The sequence below is a fragment of the Planococcus citri genome, chromosome 4 (assembly GCF_950023065.1).
Source record: "Planococcus citri chromosome 4, ihPlaCitr1.1, whole genome shotgun sequence".
NCBI lineage: Eukaryota > Metazoa > Arthropoda > Insecta > Hemiptera > Pseudococcidae > Planococcus > Planococcus citri.
This window is the reverse complement of record NC_088680.1, coordinates 3,641,895-3,655,697: the sequence shown is the minus strand read 5'-3', so window position 1 is coordinate 3,655,697 and position 13,803 is coordinate 3,641,895. Positions and strand designations below refer to the sequence as shown.

Genomic DNA, 13,803 nt, shown 5'->3' with positions numbered 1-13,803 from the left:
GTGGACACATAGGTATTTTAATACATCAAAATGTTCGTAATCTTATCCTCTTTAAAATGGTTGTTTATCGAAAGCTCTACCTTCAACCGTTCAAAAGTTTTTGAAGATCAAAGTTGCGGAAAGTGTTCAAGTCGTGTTATCACTGTTATCAGTCAGTTATTTCTGATCAGTAACCACTTTTCGCATCTTCAATCTTCTAAAACTTTTGAACGGTTGGAGGTAGAGCTTTCGGTAAACGACCATTTTAAAGAGGATAAAATCACGAACATTTTGATGTATTAAAATACCTATGTATTCGATGAAAGTTTTGAGTAATATTAGTTCAAAGTTCAATACTTACCGCGCGCAGCTTGTTTTCGCAACTTTAAACGTCCAGAAGTTTTGATCGGCTGCATCTAGAGCTTTCGCTAATAGCTCATTTTAAAGAGGACGAATTTCCGAACATTTTGGTACTTTGAAACATGCATGTGTCCACTGAAAATTTTGAGAATTTTTAGTTTAAAGATGACGTACGTAGTATGCAAAAATCCGTAGAATAGAAGTATTCATAAAATCGTTATTTTTACTCGAAATGAAAAAAATTTAACATCAATCGATAGGGAATTTCATTGTCTTTAATTTGAGACCACATAGAAGTTCACCCGAACTCGCGAACATTCGGAAAAATTGCGTTTATTACACGAAAAATTGTATGCGTACTTACGGCGTTTCGTTTGTTTACGTTCTGGGAAGAAAGAAAATGGCGGTCCAGCATACCCCCTGTTACAGTTCCCTACTCAAATAAAAAATTCATAATCACTTACAGAGAAAAATAAACATTCACAAATCTTGCAACACTGATTTCTATCAGTTGTCAATCACGCCGACCCATTTCGCGACGTTGCCAAAACCTCGGTTCCTCGACCCTCGACTCGAATGCCAACGCCGAAGTTTTTTCTTGTTATTATTCAGTTGAGAGCGAAGGTTGGTGCACGCGTTCGCGTTTCTCGTAAATATTTTCCAATTTTTCAAAAAAAAAATACACATGTGAAACGTTAAGATTTAGTAATTTTTTTAAAAATAATATTCGCGTTAATCGATAATGAAATCAGTGTAATTATAAATGTTGTAATTTTTCCAAAATCCGGTTCGAGTCTCTAGTCGAAGTAATCAACTCGTCCCCATTGTAGTGTCGTTCGACGATTCGCGGTTTTCCTGTTTTGAAAATTTCAAAATTTAGTGTTCGAGTTCGTAAATCAGTATAATAATTTCGTTATATCGGTTCGATATTATTTATTGTAATATATTGTTATCGAAATCGTCGAGTGAATTGTTTCGCGATGCGAGCACTATTTTCACGCTGTGTTGTTGATATTTTCGCGGGGTATAATGTCTAAAAGGAATGTGGTTTTCAGCAAACCGGACGAGCCGCTGTTTTTGAAAAAATTAAAGCAGCAGATTGGTTATTGCGAAGGGCCCACAGTCGATACCAAGGTAAGAGAATGACTTTTCACATCAGATTTTCCACCATTACTCTCGTATTTGAGTTTTCCCGCCATATTTACGTTTTGCACTGTTGCAGCGGGAACGTCGATCTTTTTCGGATGCTGAAGACAGTGATAACGACGAGAAATTAGACGATCAGCCCACTATCGTTGTCTTGAATCCGGGCGATTTATCCGCCGATCAAGTCGAAGCTGAGAAGAAGAAAGATAAATTAGGTATGTGCCTCTAGATTTTGGTTACGTTCGATATTATGAATTTTTCAGCGATACAAGATACTTGCATTTCGTTTTCGTCGTCGACGAAATACTCGACTCGATTTCGTTACCGAAAGACTCGCATAATGGAAGGTATTTCTTCATCGGAGGTTCGACGAAGGAAGGAAAAAAAAATCACGAAAACTTGCCAACTGGAACAACTTCACTGTTTGGTATCCTAGGTGTAGGTTTATTGAACTTGACGACAATTAAGGTCGCAGAAGCAGAATATACGATCGTTTATCACACCCCTACGTTTAAATTGCTTCGGTAGTTGCTGTTGGAATACTCAAAACTTGCAACTTTCACTCGGATCTCAAAAAAAGCTACGTGTAGAAACTTTGTAGCCTAAGAGTAGGAATTTTTTCGCTTCTCTGGTTGTTTTTCCAATGCTACGTGGTGGTGGGGGGCCGAGAGGTACGAGTTTTACTCGCGAGTAAGTGGAATCCGGAGGTAACGTTGCGGTAAGTTGGCCATCATTGCGGTAGTTCGAGGGGGGTGGGGGAGAGGCGGTAGTACATGGCATTGCTGAGCGTTACGTTGGGTTCGGTTCGCATCATCGTTCGTAGAGACCCGTGCCCGTGCCTCTAATGCTCCTCTTCCTTGCCCCTCGCCTCACCTGTGACTGTGTGGTACAGTTCGCATGGTATTTTCGTTTCGTTCTTCACTCCTTCGGGAACTGATCGCGCTACTTTCGAGCATTTTGGCGGCCATTTTGTTTTCTAATGGCCTACTACGATGCCGATGGTATGGGAAAAAATTATTCGCTCGAAAGTTGAGAAAAATGAAAAACTACGAGAAAATCGATATCAACCTCGATTGCGAGGTGCGATTTACCATTTTGCTTTTCTTCGCCTATTTCAGTCGGTTTTCCAACACTGTTTTGTAAGACTATCGTTAACCTAGGTTGGATATTTTGCAACCAAGTGAACGATTAAATTTGACGACCAGGCGATTACGTAACGAGGAATTTATGCTACGTAATTTTTTTTTCGTCTTTGTATTCTTCTCTATCGAGATGAAGATGAACGGATGTTTTGATGCATCCGTTTTTTAGGTGACTCGTATACGAGTATTTACGAATATCAACAGAACTCCGAGTAGTCGGCTCGAAAAGTATACGAATTCCCTTATTCCCTTCGCAGAAAAAAGAGGTACGAAATGAGAAATTAAAATCTCGTCGCAGTTGCCCCAGAATTCATTCACAAACATCATGGGATTTAGATTCTGACCAAGCTAATCCAACGTCATTGTACATATATTTCAATTTCAAAAAATGACGAATTATTTTTCGAAACCAATTGTTGATGAAATTTTTGTCGGTTTGTTTATAGAAAAAGAAACAGCAGCGGCCAATTTGAACGACCGAATAATATTCAAACCGAGTAAGAAAAAAGAAGAAGCTTCCAAATCTAAAGACGATCCGAAAAAATCATCGGAAAAATCGAAAAGCCAGCCCAAAGCGCAATCTAAATTGCTTTCGTTTGACGACGAAGAGGATCAGGACGAATAACCTTTTAATTATTGGTGAGTTTCTTCGTCATTGTTTCTACGTATAGGTAGATTAGGAACATACATACATATCTGACTTTACTGTGGTATGAAGTTAGATCAAATGAGTCATGAGGATGACTGTTGAGGGGAATCCCTGGTGCATGCGATGATCTTCTTGTATATCTCATTGTGATGAGATCAGAAAAATTTGGATTTTGTTGAAATTGGAAACCGGTTCAGGATTTTCGGCCAGTGATCAATTTTATTGATCCTTGATCCTTGAAGTTGTCAAAAATTGAGAGACTAAAGGTGGGAAATGGTATATCGAACTACAAGGACCAGGAACGAGAAAAAATTTGACGAGTGCAAATTTCTCAGCACACCCCCTCTACCCCTCCCCCTTGCAGCCGAAAGAGCACATCAAATTACACCACAAAGACAAATTTCTTGACTGAAGTTTCGTTTTATCAATTTTTGGCAAATTCAAAAAAATTCAAAATTACATAAAATTTTATTTAAAAATCAAAAATTGATGAAAATTGAGGTAAAAGCTGAAAATATTTGGACCTTTCGAATCGATTGCGCGGATTGAAGGTACTTTTGAGTTCTTTTAGAGTCTCGAACAGATTTTTGTATTTTTACGTAAGCGTTGAAAAAATACCGAATTTTATATTTTTGGTTCCGTTTACGACAATTTTTTCCAAAATTGGACGATCAAAAAATCTGCTGGAGCAGACTCCAAAATGGCTTGAATTTTCACCAGTTGATTCGAGAAATCAAAAATTAGACAAACGAGACGTAATTTTCAATAATTCGTTATAAAATAAAAAATTAAATTCGACGTAAATTTTGTTTTTTTTTCTTTCGAATTTTCGTCAAATTTTTGAAAATTTGAAATGTTCACAATTTTGATTGAAAAATCAGAATTTGATATGAGATTGAAAGATCGCATTTTTGAGCTTTCAAATCGATTGATGGTAGTTTTGAGCCCCTTTAGGGCCTCCAGCAGACTCCAATAAATTATTTTATTGCTGTGTTGAAAAAATACTGAACTTGATTTATTATTTTCGATTCTTTTTACGACAATTTTTCCAAAATCAGACGATCTAAAAATCTGCTGGAAATAGCTCCTGATTGGCTTGAAACTTTTGCCTTAGCTGTCTATGTTGGCCAAAATTACTGTAGAAGGTCCAAGTTGTTTTCAAAATTGTCAGAAAGCCATATTTTTTGTTGAAATTGTCAACAAGTCCTCATTTTGTCAAAAAAATATTGTTTTTGCTACGAAATATTTTTTTTTGTTTTTTATTTTTGTTTATTTTGTGTTTTTTTTTTGACCAAATTATCAAAAAATTATTTTCGCATAAACAGTTCTGTTTTTTTGCAAAAATTGTCAGTTTTCATATTTTTTGTCAGATTATTTGTCCAAAATTTCACAGTTTTATCAGAAAAATCTTTTTTTTTGCCCAAATTGCCGATAATGTCCTGGTTTTCTTGCCAAAATTGTCAAAAAAAATGTCCTAGTTTTCTGTCTAAGTTATCAAAGTCCTGTTTTTTTTTAATAAAAATTGCCAGTTTGCATTTTTTATTCATTATTATTTTTTTTTTTTTGAAAACTATAAGTTGAAACATTTTTTTGACTTTTAAAATTCTAGATTGGATAAATTTAAAGCCTCCTCTCCTCCAAATTGAACCCCTCCTCTCCATTTTCAATATAGTTGATATTTGATAAGTCTAGAAAATTCGAAAAATTTGTCTGGAAAACTCGGAAAAACCAGAACAAATTATTTTGAAAAAAAAGTAGACATCCTGCCATTTTCTTCTGCTCCTCCTCCTCCTCCGAAACGATTGGAAATGATTTCGAGCCGTTTTCAGCAGTTCTGGAGCCTCAAGCAGGATTTTGAAAATCAAAATTTCCCAATAAAAAGTTGAAATTTACTTTAAATCGAAAAATGCTACGTGCTAAGTCCATTGGATGTGGTTTCAGTGCGTTCTGGAGCCTCCAGCAATTTTTTTAAATTTTAGTTTTCCAAAAAAAAATGTTGTAAAATTTGTCAAAATGAACGTCTAGCTTCCGTAAAATTGATTTTTTTTTAAAAAGTGGACATCCTGCCATTTTCTACTACTCCTCCTCTTCCGAATCGATTGGAAATGATTTCGAGCCGTTTTCAGCAGTTCTGGAGCCTCCAGCAGGATTTGAAATGAAAATTTCCTAAAATTCTGCTGCCGAGTTCCATTGGATGTGGTTTCAATGCGTTCTGGAGCCTCCAGCAATTTTTTAAAAATTCCAGTTTTCCAAAAAATGGCATAAAATTTATCAAAATTAACGTCTAGCTTCCGTAAACATATCAGTGACCCGTTTGACCGATCACGCATCAATTTTTCAGAATCAGTTTATGCACATTCAGAACTATTGTTATTTTTACAATCATCTAATTGTAAAATCGCTGGAGAAATTTTGGAAAAATTTGTCTGAAAAATTCGAAAAAATCAGAAAAAATTAATTTTTTAAAAAAAAGTGGACATCCTGACATTTTTTACTGCTACTACTCCTCCGAATCGATTGGAAATGATTTCGAGCCGTTTTCAGCAGTTCTGGAGCCTCCAGTAGGATTTTGAAAATCAAAATTTCCCATTTGAAAAGTCGAAATTTACTTTAAATACTAAACATTCTACGTGCCGAGTCCATTGGATGTGGATTCAATGCGTTCTGGAGCCTCCAGCAATTTTTCAAAAATTCCAGTTTTCTTAAAAAAATGACATAAAATTTGTCAAGATGAACGTGTAGCTTCCGTAAACATGTCAGTGACCTGTTTGACCGATCACACATCAATTTTTCAAAACCGATTCAACACATTCAGAACGTTAGGTATTTTTAGAATTATCTGTTGTAAAATAGCTGGAGAAATTTTGGAAAAATTTGGTGTAATGGGTCAAATAGGTTATTGATAAGTATCGATCGCGTTTTTACCTTACCGAAATCAATTTGAACTGTTTTTATGACCCTTTCTGAAAATTCGTAATTTTCTACTTACGGCTGGAGACTCCAGAACGGCTGGAAAAAACCTTCGGTCGACTAAGAATGTTGAAGGTAAGGTTTAAAGTGAATTCCAAGCTTTCTAACTTTTTTTTGGTAAAATTTTGTAAGAAATTTCAATTTTCAAAAATTGCTGGAGGCTCCAGAACGACTGGAAAAAACCTTCGATCGACTAAGAATGTTGAAGGTAAGGTTTAAAGTGGATTCCAAGCTTTCTAACTTTTTTTGGGTAAAATTTTGTAGGAAATTTCAATTTTCAAAAATCTGCTGGAGGCTCCAGAACTGCCCAAAACGGTTCAAAATCGGTTTCAATCGATTCGAGATGTCGAAAATAGGACACGTACTAAATTTCAGTTTTCTAGACCAATTTGGTGAGATTTTGATTTTTCCATCCATTTTTGACCCCAAATTTGATTTTTGAAAATGCATTAAAAATCAAAAAATGCACTTCAGTACTTGAAATTTTGACTAACGATGTATTTTTGCATGCTCTTCGGATTCAGCTTTGCTTAGTTCGAAAAATTTTCATTCATGTCAGTTGGTTAACCTCCTTTTTTTGGCATAAGTCTGGATCCTTCTTCAAATTTACCTTCCCTCGATGCACTAAAAATTTATTGGAGTCAAAAAAATTGTAGATTTTGAATTCTCCGACGTCCTGATGTCTTCACTCTTCATTCATTCGGAAGTGTTGCCTTGTACAGCTGAGTGAGTTCGATAGACAGCACGAGTGTGGTGAATCTATCGATTTGCCAGCTTCATCCCTCTCCCCCTCCCCTTCCATCATTCGAAAACTCTGAGAGATAATTACCAATTTATCGTATACCTTCTTCGCTATTATCTAACAGATATGATAGATTCGTCAGTCATCACTATGCAGTGTACATCTGTGGTACATAACTGCTTAATTTTCTAATCACCTATAATCGACCGTACAAATAGATAAGTTAATAATTTTACGAGAGCAAATTATGTACACTCGAGGCGATCAAATAACTGGCGCTTGTCTCAGTTAATTATTACCGAATGTGTAACGACAATAAAAAATTGAAAATTAAAGACGTACATAGTATAGTGCTCGCACTACTCGCACGTATTTCTCTCTCGTTCAAGGTGATAACGAACTTGAAAATGAGTTAGCTTAACGCGAGTGAACATCACACAGCACACGCAGTAGAACGGGATAAACAGAGAAAGAAAAGAAGGCAATAAAAACGCTCTGATAATCGGTAAATGGATTCGAGAATAATGTGCGACGGTGGTCGGTGTTGCTGCTGTTGGTTTTACACGCGTATATGCATAGTTTTTGTTTGTATACGTAAACGACACACGTATGTGTATAGTGCGTCTGTCTGTGTACTTAACTTACTCTCTTTCGCTATATTTTCAAGTCAGGTTCCTCTTCCTTTCCTTCTCAGTTCTCAAGAGTTAACGTTGACCTCATAATAATGCAGTCGAATATTGTGAAATACAAACGGCTTGGTTGATTTTTTTACACGCATTGAATAGCATCGTGCATATTACTCGTATATGGGAAGAGCTACCGAGCTAGTGTGAAGCCTCGTAAGTTTATCGTAGCTGGTGCTAGGATCGTTTTATGGGCAAACGAGGAGGCAGTAATGAAAATGAAATTTCTATATAATCGAGTCGAAATGGAGTTTTACACGGAATCTTGGTCTTGGGGATGTTTTTAGCCAAATTTCAGGAGTTCAAATGTCATTTTTTTTTATCGGAATCTCGAGTACAGATTCTCTAGTAAGTGATAACTGCGTGAACGTTGTTAATGGGAAATTTTACTCTCACGGTAAAGTCATTAGAGAGGTATCCCAACTGACAGAAAATTTTTGAATCGAATTGAGCTAAATCGAACGAGTATGCCAAAATACACCACCACCAAAAATTCCAGATTCCAGTACATTTTTCGATTTTTGGCGATTTTTTGAAAATTAAATGTTCAAAACTGGGAAAAAATCTGAATTTTATCAAATCCACCAAGAAAGCTGAATTTTATTGCAGAATATACGTACCTTATTTTCGATCCGTCCAAATCGATTGCAAACTGTTACGAATCATTTTGAGCAATTCTGGAGCCTCCAGCAAATTTTTGAAAGTTGAAATTTTTTCCAAATTTTACTCGACGAAGTTGCGGACAGCTAGAATTTACTGTCTACCATAAATTTCACGTACTGAATCGATGAGAGGTTATTTCAAAGCTGTTCTGGAGCCTCCAGCATGATTTTGGAAATTCCAAATTTTCGAAAGGTACCAATAAAATTCACCCGAATAAACTTCAGTCCCTATGAACGCGATTTGGACTGGTTAGTGACCTCCCCCCCCCCCTGTGATCAAATTATTACACTACATTTTTTCAAAATCAGTTTCCACCAGTTTGGAACTGAACGTTTCTCCAGCGATTTCGTCGCTGAAAATTTGAAAAATTCAATGTAGGTACTCGTGCCATCCGGCTAAAAATTCTGAAATTCAGTTCATGCTTTATTTTCGACTTGTCGAGTCTGCTGGAGATGACTTTGAGCTATTTTTAGCAGTTCTGGAGCCTCCAGCAGATTTTTTGAAAATGAAAACTTCCATTAAATTTATAATGTGGAGACATTGTGGTCATTTTGGGTCCGCAGTGAGTCGAAAGGAGGAAAGAGGGGGTGGAAATTTTCCAAAATTTGAAAAATTAGCATGAATTTTGAGAGAATACGGATTTTTACCCCCCCCCCCCTCTCGAGCCACAGTCTGTGGCAAGGCCGCCTCATCACCAAACAGAATAGCCTTTTTGACCTGGAAAACTGAAATTGGGTATGGGATCAATTGAAAACGATCTCGAACCGTTTTGGACCGTTCTGGAGCCTCCAGCAGATTTTTGAAAATTGGGATGATTTTAACTTTCAAGAATATGCTAGAAGCTTCAGAATCAAAACTTCTTAAAACTGTTCGAAACCGTTTCCGATCCTTTCGTTTGGCAAAATTGTGATTTTTTTTCACATTCTTGGCCCAAATTTGACTTTCAAAAATTCAGCAAAAATTTTCATTTTGCAGAATTTTGGGCCAAACGGAAATTCAATATTCAGATGTATTTGGAATGGTGAAAAATTACTAATGACGAGTATTTATCAGCCAGGATACGATGAGAGGAGGGAGGGTGAAGAAGAGGGTCAAATATAACCGAAATTTTCCAACAAATTATTTTTTGGCCAGAATAAAATGGAAGGTGGAAGGTTAACAAAGAGGGGAAGAGAGAGAGGGGGGGTCAAATTTGACCCCAAATTTTTCAACAGATTACCTCGTTGCATTTCAATTTTTAAGCCCTGAAATTTTGACTTATGGTGTATTTGTGCATGATATTTCGATTTCGTTTTGTCCAGTGTATTAATTTTTTGTCAATTGGAATGATTCCCGAATGAGTTGTTCTGTTGGAAAATTTTAGGTCATATTTGACCCTCCCCCCGCCCCCTTCCTTTGTCAACCTTCCACCTTCCATTGTATTCTGGCCAAAAAATATTCTATTGGGAAATTTTGGGTTATATTTGACCCTCTTCTTCACCCTTCCTCCCCTCATTGTATACTGGCTGATAAATACTAGTCATGAATAATTTTTCACTATTCCAAAATATGCATATGGATTTTGTCAATTGAAACGCAATGAGGTAATCTGTTGAAAAATTTGGGGTCAAATTTGACCCCCCTCTCTCTCTTCCCCTCTTTGTTAACCTTCCACCTTCCATTTTATTCTGGCCAAAAAATAATTTGTTGGAAAATCGGTTATATTTGACCCTCTTCTTCACCCTCCCTCCTCTCATCGTATCCTGGCTGATAAATACTCGTCATTAGTAATTTTTCACCATTCCAAATACATCTGAATATTGAATTTCCGTTTGGCCCAAAATTCTGCAAAATGAAATTTTGAATCACATTTCTCTCAATCAAGGTCAACATTGAGAGAATGTGTTATCTAAAAAGATCCAAGAACTTAAACTTATTGGTCATTAGAATTCATGGAAGTCATAAAAAGGTCCTGAAAGTTGGAAAAAAAATGAACAAAAAAAGTATTCCGACCATTGAAAAAATTTCGAGCCAAAATTTCAGGTGCAAAGTGCATTTTTTTTTTTTTTTTGATGAATTTTCAATAATCTTTGGACCAAAAAGGGGCAAAAATCAAAATTTTACCAAATTGATCTAGAAATCTAAAATTTGGTGTGAAAGGCTTAGTTTTGATCCTCCAAATCGATTGGAAACAGTTTTCAACCGTTTTGAGCAGTTCTGGAGCCTCCAGCAGATTTTTGAAAGTTGAAAGTTTCATAAAATTGTACCAAATGAAGTTGGAGAGATGAAATTTACTTCATATCTCAATTCCCACGTTTTATTACTTGGTCATTTTTTTTCGTTAATTAATTAATTAATTCTGCGAGTATTGAAATAATTCATCCTGTTCAGAGTGAACTTTTTGAGGATCCTTCCATCAGTCTTTCTTGTTTCAGAGATTACGAACAATTGCACCATATTGCCCCAGTATGGTGTGATTATTGAAAGTGGATAAATCGAGAGAGGGGGAAAATATGGAAAATTTCTGAAATTGACTCAATTATTGCGTCATTTTTTGAGGGATTTCCTGCAAACTAAAAACGATAGGTTTATGTTGATTTTGTTTTAAAAGCAGTTTTTTGATTTAGCAGTACAAAAGAGCATTGCCCTTCAGGACTGAGAGCTTGACATGTGCTACACACTCGTAAGAAGTCGAATTATCCCGCAAGTGTCTCGACCTGAAATCTTTTTCGTTTTTTTAATGTTTTTTTTTTTCATCAGCTGAAACTTACATTTTTTTAGTTACATGTTAAGACTGAAAAATAGCACCAAACAAATGAAATAAGCATACATCAAGTTCATTTTTCTAATATTATATTATCATTATGGGAAACTCTTAGTTGTCAATTTGGACCATATGTTGGCGTAAAGAATGCATAAATCCATACAACATGTTTTTGACATTTTTCTATCTACTGTTTCTTTTTTACATTTTTTTTTTTTTTTGAAAAATTGATCCGAAAATTTCATCTTTTTCTCTTCCATTATCGTGAAATTTTTTTTCAATTTCATTTTCCCCCTCTTTCGAGCCGATTGTTGGAAACGATAATCGAGAGAACTCCGCATCAAAGGGAGTCGATTCCATTTACTACGTCTAAAATTCAACATTTGCCTCCCCTTTAGCCCCTCTTCACCTGGCACTGTTCGACTGGTACCGCTCCCCGCTCCCCCTCCCCCTTTTCGCTTCGTAGCCGTGTTCCGTTAGTATAAACGACCATTTTGGACAAGTAAAATTCTCCTGTTCCATCGATCGATCGAAATACCCTATTTCTTTTCGAAGCTATGCTATTTTTTTTTCCATTTCGAGGGAGTCCTCCGATATGGTGAAATTTTTCAACTATGAAGTCGTTCATTTCGAAATAAAGGTTGGAAAAATTTCGAAAATGCAATTTTTTTCAGCCGAGTTGAGGATTTTGTAGTAGGTATATTGAAAAATGTACGAATGATGCGAAAATTGTGAGCTCCCCCTCGCTTCTCGGTTGTTGTAGAACACTGATTGGAGCGGCGCTGTAATTCGAAAATAGATACCCTTCTCTGGCCCCTCACTTCGAGTTTCCTTTCACTATGGTACGGTGTTCCATTTCTTTGCTGCGGCGGTTGGTGAGTCTGTGGCTGGGGACGTGGCAGGGAGGGAAGCCGAAGCAGGATGGTCGAGCGAAGTACCTACTCGTTCAAAGTTGAGTGCGCATATTCCTCCTTTACCCCGCGCGTCGGTTGAATTGGAGCCACGTCAGCAAGGCGAGCTGGTCTCTCTCTCTCTCTCTTCGGCTTGGCTTAAGTAACAATATTCTCTCTCGGAGGTAGCCTATTATGTATACGAGGAATTGACGGTTTTTGGTTGAGATGGAGATTTTTTCGTGTGTGTGAGTGAGGAGTACGTGTTTTCGAACTCGTGTGAGCTTCCTCGAGTTTAGATATGAGTTGAGTTTCACCTTTTAAGGTGTCCTTGAGATTGAGGATTCGCCTCTCGTGTGCACGATGTGGTGTAGAAAAATGTTGAGGAAAAATTACGACGCTGAATCTGAGTGAGAATAACCAGCGTAATATATTTTATTAGTAGAATTTATACGTAATTAGGTATTCGAAACAGAGGCGCAAAATGTTGTAAAGAGTGGAATAGCTGGCGAGCGTGTTCTTCGTTCTTTCTTTCTTTCTTTCTCTTTCTTCTAACGAGCGAACTTTTTAATACGAACAATTATACAATGTAAACGATCAAGGTTTTTTTCTTCCTTATCAACGCACATTTGTCGGTTTTGTTTTCGACTAATGTAAATAGGGTTTTTCTCGAGAGACTTTTACCGAATTTTTCGGTGGAACCGAATGATCGCCATTTTTTGAATTGCTCAACCTTTGAGAAGGAGGGTGAAATTTTAAATTAATTTTCGTCAAAATTTAAATTTTTGAAAATTTTTGCATCTTTTAATAAAAATCTTTGGGAATTTTCAATTCTTCGAGAGAATTGAAAATTCACCAGAGACTCCAACATGGCTCAAAAGTGGTTAGTTTTGGTTTCGATTATAGAATTCCATATCCCCCTCCTGCTTATTTTCATCTTCCCCCCTTTCATCTCCTTTCTTCGTCTTTCCTGGTGACGGAATGGTGTACCAGGTGGCTCCATCTTGTGGAATTACCTTATATTTCTCTCGATTCTGAAAGGCAAAAAGGAAAGGTTGAATGCGAGGAAATTGATATGCAGTAATGGCGGCCCAAATAATGTGTACTTCAAGCTCAATGGTGATGTTACCGTTAATCGGTTCGGTGCGGTGTGGTGAAGCAGATGCCAACGAATGGATGTACTCGTATGATTGTGGTGGTGTGTGGGGCGAGTATTTTGTGGACACGTGTTGTAATCGTGATAAATATGTATGTAATATGTAATGTACTATTCTGCTCAAAGTATGTGAGAATGATTAAAAATCAAATAACGATGCCTTTTTCACTTTTTTTCTTCTTCTTCATTTTTCGACAAGTTTTAAAGTTGAGGTTTATGTAGGTACGAGCGTGTGTACTGTGTAAGTAACAGTAGACGTATTAAATAGGTCAGCGAGACGTTGGATAGAGTACGTAAGCCAGTGCATTTGCATTCATTACGAGTATCTATTTGGATTTGTACCTGTCTTTTTTTCTTTCGAGTTGCGTTGCATTATAAATTTGTCGCATTTTCACCTGCACTTTTGCCTGTGCAGAGAATTTATGATACTCGTGCAATATCGTAAAATTATAGTGAATGTGAGAAAAGGATGAATTTTTCATTTCAAGTTTTTTTTTCTTTTCATTTTTTGATTGATGAAATTTTATGTGGGTAAATAGTCTAGAAATGGTCGAGGTATCAGAATTTTGGAAACATTGAGAAAAACCGATATGACTTGAAAATGAGTTGATATTTTTGTAATTTTTGGCTTGGTATTGACTTTTTGGACCCAAAAATCCGAAGATATGAACTCGAGAGAA

General features: G+C 36.5%; 2 protein-coding genes across 2 annotated transcripts in view; both read left to right on the top strand.

Annotated features, from left to right (window-relative positions):
- Nucleotides 1–1,368: 1,368 nt before the first annotated feature.
- LOC135843488 (uncharacterized protein KIAA1143 homolog) lies at nucleotides 1,369–3,252 on the top strand. The gene is made up of 4 exons (XM_065361401.1): nucleotides 1,369–1,473; nucleotides 1,562–1,700; nucleotides 1,749–1,832; nucleotides 3,074–3,252. Exons 1-4 carry the CDS (start codon nucleotides 1,369–1,371, stop codon nucleotides 3,250–3,252), a joined length of 507 nt encoding a protein of 168 aa, XP_065217473.1.
- LOC135845922 (uncharacterized) overlaps nucleotides 3,126–13,803 on the top strand; it is a 51,122-nt gene continuing 40,444 nt past the window's right edge. The window contains exon 1 of the mRNA XM_065364796.1: nucleotides 3,126–3,266. The gene's annotated coding sequence lies outside the window, so the exon portion shown is untranslated. The remainder of the gene's footprint in view (nucleotides 3,267–13,803) is intronic.

What these genes read in the sequence shown, in the direction of transcription:
- LOC135843488 (XM_065361401.1), top strand. Translation starts at nt 1,369, where the DNA reads ATGTCTAAAAGGAATGTGGTTTTCAGCAAACCGGACGAGCCGCTGTTT. An exon ending in GGCCCACAGTCGATACCAAG is followed by an intron (nt 1,474 to 1,561) that starts GTAAGAGAATGA and finishes GCACTGTTGCAG; the next exon opens with CGGGAACGTCGATCTTTTTC. An exon ending in GAAGAAGAAAGATAAATTAG is followed by an intron (nt 1,701 to 1,748) that starts GTATGTGCCTCT and finishes TGAATTTTTCAG; the next exon opens with CGATACAAGATACTTGCATT.